The sequence below is a fragment of the Triticum urartu genome, chromosome 6A, assembly GCF_056163025.1.
Source record: "Triticum urartu cultivar PI428250 chromosome 6A, HENAU_Tu73, whole genome shotgun sequence".
Lineage (NCBI taxonomy): Eukaryota > Viridiplantae > Streptophyta > Magnoliopsida > Poales > Poaceae > Triticum > Triticum urartu.
Genome location: NC_141878.1, coordinates 19,207,809 through 19,219,398, shown reverse-complemented (window position 1 = coordinate 19,219,398; position 11,590 = coordinate 19,207,809). Strand labels below are relative to the sequence as shown.

Sequence of the window (11,590 nt, the reverse complement as noted above, 5' to 3'; positions counted from 1 at the left end):
TAAACATGATCCAATCATATTTATGCTCAACGCAAACACTAAATAACATTTATTTTAGGTTTAACACTAATCCCGAAAGTATAGGGAGTGTGCGATGATGATCATATCAATCTTGGAACCATTTCCAATACACATCGTCACTTCACCCTTAACTAGTCTCTGTTCATTCTGCAACTCCCGTTTCGAGTTACTATTCTTAGCAACTGAACTAGTATCAAATACTGAGGGGTTGCTATAAACATTAGTAAAGTACACATCAATAACATGCATATCAAATATACTTATGTTCACTTTGCCATCCTTCTTATCTGCCAATTACTTGGGGTAGTTCCGCTTCCAATGACCATTCCCTTTGCAGTAGAAACACTCAGTTTCAGACTTAGGTCCAGCCTTGGGTTTTTTCACTTGAGTAGCAACTTGTTTGCCGTTCTTCTTGAAGTTCCCCTTTCTTCCCTTTACTTGAAACTAGTGGTTTTGTTTACCATCAACACTTGATGCTTTTCTTGATTTCTACCTTCGTCGATTTTAGCATCACGAAGAGCTTGGGAATCGTTTCCGTTATCCCTTGCATATTATAGTTCATCACGAAGTTCTACTAACTTGGTGATGGTGACTAGAGAATTCTGTCAATCACTATTTTATATGGAAGATTAACTCCCACTTGATTCAAGCGATTATAGTACCCAGACAATCTGAGCACATGCTCACTGCTTGAGCTATTATCCTCCATCTTTTAGCTATAGAACTTGTTGGAGATTTCATATCTCTCAACTCGGGTATTTACTTGAAATATTAACTTCAACTCCTGGAACATCTCATATGGTCCATGACGTTCAAAACGTCTTTGAAGTCCCGATTCTAAGCCGTTTAAGCATGGTGCACTAAACTATCAAGTAGTCATCATATTGAGCTAGCCAAATGTTCATAACATCTGCATATGCTCATGCAATAGGTTTGTCACCTAGCGGTGCATTAAGGACATAATTTTTCTGTGCAGCAATGAGGATAAACCTCAGATCACGGATCCAATCTGCATCCTTGCTACTAACATCTTTCAACTTAGTTTTCTCTAGGAACATATCAAAAATAAAACAGGGGAGCTAAACGCGAGCTTTTGATCTACAACATAGATATGCTAATACTATCAGGACTAAGTTCATGATAAATTTAAGTTCAATTAATCATATTACTTAAGAACTCCCACTTAGATAGACATCCCTCTAATCCTCTAAGTGATCACGTGATCCATATCAACTAAACCATGTCCGATCATCATGTGAGATGGAGTAGTTTCAATGGTGAACATCACTATGTTGATCATATCTACTATATGATTCACGCTCGACCTTTCGGTCTCCGTGTTCCGAGGCCATATCTGTTATATGCTAGGCTCGTCAAGTTTAACCTGAGTATTCCACGTGTGCAACTGTTTTGCACCCGTTGTATTTGAACATAGAGCCTATCACACCCGATCACCACGTGGTGTCTCAGCACGAAGAACTTTCGCAACGGTGCATATTCAGGGAGAACACTTGTACCTTGATAATTAGTGAGAGATCATCTTATAAAGCTACCGTAGAACTAATCAAAATAAGATGTATAAAAGATAAACACCACATGCAATCAAAATATGTGACATGATATGGCCATCATCATCTTGTGCCTTTGATCTCCATCTCCAAAGCATCGTCATGATTTCCATCGTCACCGACATGACACCATGATCTCCATCATCTTGATCTATATCAATGTGTAGTCACATGGTTGTCTCGCCAACTATTGCTCTTGTAACTATGGCTATCGCATAGCGATAAAGTAAAGCAATTATTTGGCGCTTGCATCTTATGCAATAAAGAGACAACCATAAGGCTTCTGCCAGTTGCCGATAACTTCAACAAAACATGATCATCTTATACAACAACTTATATCTCACCACATCTTGACCATATCACATCACAACATGCCCTGCAAAAACAAGTTAGACGTCCTCTACTTTGTTGTTGCAAGTTTTACGTGGCTGCTACGGGCTTAGCAAGAACCGTTCTTACCTACGCATCAAAACCACAACAATAGTTCATCAAGTTAGTGCTGTTTTAACCTTCTGAAGGACCGGGCGTAGCCATACTCGGTTCAACTAAAATTGGAGAAACTAACACCCGCCAGCCACCTGTGTGCAAAGCATGTCGGTAGAACCAGTCTCACGTAAGCGTACGCGTAATGTCGGTCCGGGCCACTTCATCCAACAATACCGCCAAACCAAAGTATGACATGCTGGTAAGCAGTATGACTTGTATTGCCCACAACTCACTTGTGTTCTACTCGTGTATATAACATCTACGCATAAAACCTGGCTCGGATGCCACTGTTGGGGAACGTAGTAATTTCAAAAAATTTCCTACGCACACGCAAGATCATGGTGATGCATAGCAACGAGAAGGGAAAGTGTTGTCTACATACCCTCGTAGACCGAAGCGGAAGCATTAGCACAACGCGGTTGATGTAGTCGTACGTCTTCATGATCCGACCGATCAAGTACCGAACGCACGGCACCTCCGAGTTCTGCACACGTTCAACTCGATGACGTCCCTCGAACTCCGATCCAGCCGAGCTTTGAGGGAGAGTTCCGTCAGCACGACGGTGTGGTGACGATGATGATGTTCTACCGACGCAGGGCTTTGCCTAAGCACCGCTACGATATGACCGAGGTGGATTAAGGTGGAGGGGGGCACCGCACACGGCTAAGAGATCAAGAGATCAATTGTTGTGTCTTTGGGGTGCCCCTGCCCCCGTATATAAAGGAGTGGAGGAGGGGGAGGGCCGGCCCTCTCTATGGCGCGCCCTAGGGGAGTCCTACTCCCATCGGGAGTAGGATTCCCCCTTTCCTAGTAGAACTAGGAGCCCTTCCAAGTAGTAGGAGTAGGAGGGAAGGAAAGGGAAGGGAAAAGGAGAAGGAAGGAAGGGGGCGCCCCCCTCCCTAGTCCAATTCAGACCAGCCCATGGGGAGGGGTGCAGCCAACCTTTGAGGCCTTTCTCTCCTTTTCCGTATGGCCCATTAAGGCCCAATATGAATCCCGTAACTCCCCGGTACTCCTGAAAATACCTGAATCACTCGGAACCTTTCCGATGTCCGAATGTAGTCGTCCAATATATCGATCTTTATGTCTCGACCATTTGGAGACTCCTCGTCATGTCCCCGATCTCATCCGGGACTCCGAACTCCTTCGGTACATCAAAACACATAAACTCATAATATAACCGTCATCAAACTTTAAGTGTGCGGACCCTACGGGTTCGAGAACTATGTAGACATGACTGAGACACGTCTCCGGTCAATAACCAATAGCGAAACCTGGATGCTCATATTGGATCCTACATATTCTATGAAGATCTTTATCGGTCAAACCGCATAACAACATACGTTGTTCCCTTTGTCATCGGTATGTTACTTGCCCGAGATTCGATCGTCGGTATCTCAATACCTAGTTCAATCGCGTTACCGGCAAGTCTCTTTACTCGTTCCGTAATACATCATCCCGCAACTAACTCATTAGTTGCAATGCTTGCAAGGCTTAAGTGATGTGCATTACCGAGGGGGCCCAGAGATACCTCTCCGACAATCGGAGTGCCAAATCCTAATCTTGAAATACGCCAACCCAACAAGTACCTTTGGAGACACCTGTAGAGCACCTTTATAATCACTCAGTTACGTTGTGATATTTGGTAGCACACAAAGTGTTCCTCCGGTAAACGGGAGTTGCATAATCTCATAGTCATAGGAACATGTATAAGTCATGAAGAAAGCAATAGCAACATACTAAACGATCAGGTGCTAAGCTAATGGAATGAGTCAAGTCAGTCACATCATTCTCCTAATGGTGTGATCCCGTTAATCAAATGACAACCCATGTCAATGGTTAGGAAACTTAACCATCTTTGATCAACGAGCTAGTCAAGTAGAGGCATACTAGTGACACTCTGTTTGTCTATGTATTCACACATGTGTTATGTTTCCGGTTAATACAATTTTAGCATGAATAACAAACATTTATCATGATATAAGGAAATAAAAAATAACTTTATTATTGCCTCTAGGGCATATTTCCTTCATTAATCTAGTAGTTTGGTTCTATTTCCTGATAATAAGGTACGTCTGTTGACCGAGCAACATGAGGAAGCCGGCGGCGAAGCAGTAGGTTCTGATCTAGAGGCGACCAAAGATTGTGCAGAAGCTTATGACTCCGCTCGCAAGAGAAGTAGGAAACCAGTGATCGATACTCGTATCTTATTTCAAAAACATCCATCGTAGGAGAATCATACATTTGTCTCGAAGAACAAGGTAGCTAAGCTATCGGAGAGGCGTTGCCACCGCCGCCCCCGGCCGCCGGCGGCGGCCCCATTTTCTTGACGCACTCCTTCATGCACTCGTCCATCGACAAATAGCAAACTTCCACGGCCACGCGACAGCAGTAGCAGCGCTCGCCCTTGCACGCAAATGACCTCTTATCATAGACGCACAGCCCGTAGGGCAAACTGATCTTCTCGCTGCCATCGTCCATGGCCCGGCCTGCATATGTGGCAACAGATAGTAAGTAATTGAGTAACTATAAGCCAGCGCCATGATCAACGAGGTGGGATCAGGAGGGATTATTAATTACATCGCGCCTGGGTAGCGAGGATCCATATGAGGAGGAGCAGCGTGACCGCGCGGACGGGGGCCGTGTGCTTCTCCATCGTGGGTATGAATGATGTCGATGAGGTGAGCAGTAGGCAGTTCTATGAGATGGTTTTGGTGCGTCGGGTGCATGGTCCATTTATACAAGATGGAAATGAATCTACTATCGTGATTTACTTTTCTTGCGAGCATTGGGAAGATTGTGCTAAAGATTGTGGAAAATCACAAGGCCTGGTTCTTAGGTATTAATTGCTTCGTTTGCTAGTATTTTTTTCTTGGGTACAAGCAATTGTCGTGCGTTGTAAGGGCCGCAAATATTAACACAACGAATTTTAGGTGCCAACTGAATCAACACCAAATATTTTGTCAGCAGTAATCGTGATTTACTTGTCGGTGTATTATCATAAAATAGATTTCAGCTGCCAATTGAATCAGCATTTATTGGCTTAACAATCGAAACATGATTTCGCCAATAAGCTCGGTAGGAGAGACATGTTCGGGCGGTTTTGAAGATAACCTGGTAGTGAAAAAACCAAATGTGGGAGGAAAAAAATGAGGAGGATAGAAAGCGGAGGGAGGAGTAGTGGAGACATGCTCTTATCCCGGAAGGGACATTTAGGGCATCCCCAACACTGACTCCTAAATCGTACACCATATCCGTTCGCGGATAGGTGGTGACCAATCCGGGAAAACTGATGCGGGAGCTGGTCATCCAAAGCTAGCCGACTTTCGCCTATTTTAAGTCCGGAAGCTTAAAATAACCGCATATCAAATCATAGTTCTAATTTAAATAGTACAAACTAAGAAAGTTTTCTTATTAATGTAGTTCAAACTTGAAAACCAACTAGCACATATGTTTCAGTTGTCCCCTTCAACTGCCCACGGGTGCTCAATCAAATCTTCCTTAAGTTCCTCATGAATTGCACGATGCCGAATTTGTTGATGCATCCGAACAAACTCATCAAACATGGCTGAATTCTGATCTGGATGTTCGATAGGATGCTCGTAAATGTACTCCATGTCCGAATCCATTGCTTCAAAGAATGGGCAAAAAAACTAGCATGAGCGTTCCACCAAACATTTGTCGAGCGTGGTGACTACCGTAGGGGCCAACGGTACCTGCGTGGCGAACGGACGAGAGGTGTGGATCGGTGGCGGATGATAAGCGGCATGGGGGCCTAGTGTAGCGGTGGATGTCGTGGAGTTTCGACAGGGGCTTGGCATGCCGCCGGGGTGGTAGAGCGGCGTTGATGAGAGAGAAAGCAAATGCATAGAAAGAGGGAAGGATGGAGACGCGAGGTTCGGATGGGGTTTTGGATGGGGTTTTGTGTGGGCTGGGGCGTCGAAGACCTATGTGGCCAGTGTACGGACTCCCCAAAGTCCCCCTAGTTAGCTTCCATTTTGCGAGAAACGGACGTCCTGACTGGTCCACAGACCGATGAAGGACGCCGTTGGCTGAAAAACTATGTCTAGACAGCTCGGTCTGGATGCTGGTTGGAGGTTTGACGGTCCACTTTGAAGATGCCCTTATTCCTTTATTAAGGTGGTTGGGCAACTCCTCACACCAATCACCTGATTTTGGGCATTCTTGGTCGTCCGATCGTCCTCGTTTTGGTCAACTATGTTGTATGGGCTGACAAATCTTCAGCGGTCAATTTTCACCTCGTGGTTCATTTCTATAGCCAATGAATGGTGGGTTCGTTTCTTCTGCTAATTTACCTGGTGAGCCATTTGACATGTGAGCCAGCCTGTCCCAGTGCGCTGCATATGTGTTGTGTGTTTCTGCGCCCCGCGTGGGCGTTGTTTCAAACACCAACCGCCACTCCTCAAACCCTATCTCTCTTTCCCCTCAAACCATAGTGCAACACCCCCTTCCTGCTCCTCCCTCCTCCCTCAGGAACCGCCGCCGCCATCATCTCTGTCTGACACCGAGGACGGGCTCACCCCACAGTTTCTTCCCCACCCATGACCTAGAGTTGGCGAGGCCGGGTCTTCTCGATCAGGGTGGAGGAGAAGGGGAGGGTTGGCCAGCATTGGGGGACCTCTCTCTCCCTCTCTCCCCCTCCCCCTCTCCTCCTCACTCCCTCTCTCACCTTCTCTCACCCTCCCTCTCTCTCAGCCTCTCTCACCTTCTCTCACCGGCCCTCTCTCACCCTCCGTCCCTCTCAGCCTCTCTCTCCCTCCCTCCCTCCCCGTGTTCCTAGTAATGAAATTACATAGTAATGCGCAAGTACATAATCTCGTCATAGAAAAATAGAATTATCTACTGATTATTTTAAGATCACAGTAAATATAATAGGGTAATTTAACATCAAAGTGGGTTTGGTCACTGAAAATTCTGCATGTGTTCTCGTGAAGAAAAAGAGAGGATTAATGGGTTTCTTGACTAACAATTATTTCATCATATCCTTCCTTTTATCCATCAGGTTAGCAGTTCAATAATCTAGAAGAGGAAACTATTATGTATCTATACCTACCTACTAATAAAGCAAAGTGAGTTTCTCCGATTTTCTCATCCGTTCACCGCCAATTTTTCCGCTATCCGAGGTGGAACTAAATTATTGTGCATCCATCTGCTAGAAAAGGAAAAACAAATCGTACATGGGCCGTGCGGGTTGTGGCCCGACGAAGCCAGCCCACTTATTTCCCTGCGCACACAGCTTGGAAAATTAAATTTATCGCACACGGCGACTAATAGTCTAACCTTCGCACAGGGCGCAAGATTGGGCCGGCAGCTTTTCCTTTTTTTCCTATGATCTATTTCTATTTACTTTTCTGTTCCTTTCTCTATTTATTTTCTGCTTTTCCCCTTCAAACTTTAGATATTTTTAATTTTTTTAATTTAGAATTTTGAAAAAAGTACAGAATTCAGGTTCTTTAAAATTTTAGAAGAAAAAAAACAGAATTTCAAATTTTTTTCCTGTTTTAAAAAATGCTCGAAACTTGAAATTTTTGTTCCCATTCCAAACTTGTACAAAATGTAAAAAATCACATTTTTTCGAAAAATGTTTGTGTTTTACAAAAAATCTAGATTTTCAAAATGAAATTGCATTTTAAAAATGTTCCACATTTGTATTTTTATTGTTTTCCGAAAAATTAAGATTTTCAAAGTAAAATTGCAATTTAAAATATGTTCTAGATTCTATAAATATGTTTTAGTGAAATGCTCACAAATTGAAAATAATGTTTTTGGTTAAAATAATTACATTTAAAAAAATTGTTTTAAATGTTTAAAACATGCTCCTATTTAAAAAAAGTTATGCCAAATTCAAAAGATGTTAGTGTTTTCTCAAAAGGTTCATGATTCTAAAAATGTTTGTGGATTTTAAAAAATCTTCCTATTTCAAATGTTGTTCATCTTTTCTAAAAAATGAATGGAATTTTCAAAAGTTGTTCTTAGTTTTTAAAACTATTTGGGATTTCAAAAATTGTTCGTGTTTCAACAAATATTTGGCAATTCATAAATATTGATTTATTTTTGGAAAATTTAAAAAAAAAATAATCAAAAAACGTTATGAATATGGCGTTGTAGTATGTTCTTAAACGTTCGCGCTGGTCATCGGTTAGCAGGACCCATTTATTTGAGTGGCTAGCAACCCGCGGTCGAATTTTTGAGGTCCTGACTTCGATCCTTCAACTCGTCAGTTTTTTGTGGAATTATACTTGTGCCTTACAAACGCGGGGTCCTTTTGGTGCCTACCAGTGGGCTGGCCCAGACACGAACTGTTGTGTGTCTCATGTGCTATTTGACGATAAAAGAGAATATGCTTGCTGGCTATAATTGAAAGAAATTGTAGGCACGTACCAATAAAAGAGAATACCATGGTTTGCCTCTACTTAAAAGGCATGTGGCCGCTAAAATAATTAAAGAGAGTAAACCCTGATAAAGAAGGGACTCCTGGTTATGCATGGATTATGCTAATGAAATAGGATTTATGTACTGCAATTAGTAATACAGCCGGTTACACCGTCGTGAGAGCGAGTGTCCGAAGCAACCGTGCCCCGGAGGTCGCCACACAGCCACCAAATGAGGAGGTAGCCACAACGTCGACACGGGCGAATCCAAAGGAAAAAAGGCACGAGCTGGTTGGTCGCTGCCATGCTGACTAACCCCACCACTATCGAGATGTTGCGGGCCAAACATGATCCGTGAGAAGACCACAGCTCCTCGCGGTCACCCCACTGCTGTGCAGACCGTTTTTGATGCACACATCAATTATTTCTTCCGTTGCTTCTCAAAAAAATATCTCTACCATTGCAATGCACGGGCATATGTGCAATCTTATATACAAAAGGTGGGCTGTAAAATACAAAGCAATACAATAAAGTGGGCCTACAACCAACACGAATCACATTGCACTTGGACGGTAGATGATTCACCGCTACATACAGGAACCGGTAGAAGGTCGTTAAGTTATAGAAAGGCATTGTTCCATGATACAATACCCTTTTTCTGCTCTCCACTAATCTTCATATTTCTACTCCATGGGTATAGATTTGAGCCTTTTCTCATTCCCAACCATTGTAAACCCGTCTAGCACCGATGAGCTCCTCACTCTCCCCATCTTCCTCCACATGTTTTCCCTTCAGGCTTTTCTCCGGCTTCTTCTTCTGATGAATATTAGAAGACGAGAGATAGAAACAGGGCAATTTGATCGGCAGTGATTGATCACATGATGCAGCACAGTGATGTGCAATCTCGTTTATCCTTTTTTGTGCGAACATGCCTTGTGGTTTATCTTTTACCTAGCTAAGCGGTTAATATAACATTGCATCTTGTAATACACTGAGTGAACTCCGGCGGGCTATATACCAAGCCGAGTTAACGGATAAATTCGCTACATATTGGACAAATTAAGAAAAAAAAAGAGATAGTCCTACTCAATAACCAGACCATGATAACTATTACACTAAATCAATTTAGAGAATTTATATCTATACTTCTATCTATATCTATATCTATATATATCTATATCTCTATCTCTATCTATATATATCTATATCTATCTATATATCTATATACTTATACTAATTACAGACTCCCAAGAAATTACCAGGTTAGTCAGAAATTATAAAACCGTTCATCTGGTGGGACCGAGTTATTACGGTAGAGATCCACCCATAAAAGAAACGTAACAAACACCCAACTTTTTCTCAAAAAGAAAAAACAATCCCAAGTTAACTCCCACGTTAAAAAGGTCCATCCGGCCAGCACACATGTATCCAAGGTGAGAGTCCATTCATTTTAAAAAAGGTGAGAGTCCATTGATTTTTTTAAAGCAAGAGTCCATCTCACATACGTTCGCCATCTCTCCTAATCCTTCTATGCTTCTATGTATACTAGCAAATAGGTCCGTGCGTTGCCATGGGAAAAAAAGATTATGCAAATTCTGCCAGTATGAGATATGGGCTTTTAAAATGCCACTTCATAAAGTACGTTAAAATCATGTCATGGTGAGATAAGAGACTTTTTAAAAGTCATTTCAAAAACAAAAAATGTGATGGTCTCATGACGACTTTATTTCCTAAGGCGTCACAACGAAATGTTTTTTGGTTGAGGAAACTGTATTGATAGACCCTGCCTAAGGTAGACTGATGAATGATGTGTCTCGCCTTGATCTAGCGTCATGGTGTTTTTCATGACCAATGAAACTATAGTACCACAATAAATATAGATATGTATGAAAGCAAATTAGACATTTAGTCATTTCATATAGTTTACAAAAACAAAACCATTGGAAAATGTGTCAATTTTTTTGGGCTCAACGTTGTAAAGAACACAGAAACCTTTTTTTACCCGATGTGCAATGGACTAAATAAAATAATAAAACAACCTCTCCAGACCCCCTCAAAAAGTTTATGCAAGCCATGGTTTGTTTTGTTCGTTATTTACGTATTTGTTTCAATAGATCTGATTGAATTTTTGTGATCCTTTTCGAAAATATCATGGTCATTTTTTCCAATTCCCGAAAGCGTGTTGAATAAACAAGCATTTTCTAAGAATCAGGAACATTATTTTATTTGGTGAACATATTTTTTGAAATCGACAATTTTTTTGTGACAGGCAAACATTTTTTTAAAAAATTGCGAACATTTTGATTTCCCAACCATTTTCTGAATTCATGGAAATTTTATGATTTCTCAAAAAAAAATCAAAAGTCACAACATTTTAAAATTTTGGAATCCCGAATTAATTTAAATATGAGAAAACAAAAACAGAAATGAGAAAAAAAAGGCAAAAAATGAAATGAAAAACATGAGTTATTTTAAAATCGTGAACAGTTTATGATTTCCAGAACATTTTTTGAATTCACAAACGTTTAATATTTCTAAAAAAAACTCGCAACCATTTGAATTTTTGGAAATCCCTAATAATTAATTTATAGAAGGAAAAACTCAAAAACAGAAATGAGAAATGAACAAGGAAAATGCAAACTGAAAAAAAACAGACGCATGGGCCGGCCCATTAATGCGGGGGAGGGTTAGCAAAAAAGAGAGAAAATGCGGTCGAACCTGGGATCGAACACAAGTCTCCTTGTTGGAGTTCTAAGGCATTAGCCACCGCGCTACGCCTTCAGTTGCGTTATAGGATATACCAGTATAACAACCAAATCCAACGGGATTTTGAGAAAAACCGAGCCGTTCTGTTCACTTATGGGTGGCATGGTGAGTAATTTGTGTCAACTTTGGGGGTAATTTTAATGACGTATGACCAGAAGCACTATTCGTTTTATTATTATTAGGGAAAGAATAATAATCTTCATGCCTGTAGATGTGCGTCAACAATGGCGGAGCCAGGATTGGCCGACGCCCCAGGCGAGAAACTAAGGGTCAAAAAATATTGCCCCCCCCCCCTCCATGAAATATACAGTTTCAAAGTTGCAAATCGGTGCATTTAGGCATTTTTTTTACTTAGCT

The 11,590-nt window shown here is 41.6% G+C and overlaps 1 protein-coding gene across 1 annotated transcript; it reads right to left on the bottom strand.

The window, feature by feature from the left end:
- Positions 1-4,254: 4,254 nt before the first annotated feature.
- On the bottom strand, positions 4,255-4,769 carry LOC147963320 (uncharacterized). The gene is made up of 2 exons (XM_087531082.1): positions 4,656-4,769; positions 4,255-4,564 (listed from the first exon to the last, which is right to left on the bottom strand). The coding sequence occupies exons 1-2, from the start codon at positions 4,729-4,731 to the stop codon at positions 4,341-4,343; spliced, it is 300 nt and encodes a 99-aa protein (XP_087387208.1). The 5' UTR covers positions 4,732-4,769; the 3' UTR covers positions 4,255-4,340.
- Positions 4,770-11,590: the final 6,821 nt, after the last annotated feature.

Bases quoted from the DNA above. Each gene is read 5' to 3' on its own strand.
- LOC147963320 (XM_087531082.1), bottom strand. From the start codon at position 4,731: ATGGAGAAGCACACGGCCCCCGTCCGCGCGGTCACGCTGCTCCTCCTC. The intron at 4,565-4,655 runs GTAATTAATAAT...CCACATATGCAG, and splicing joins CCTCGCTACCCAGGCGCGAT to GCCGGGCCATGGACGATGGC.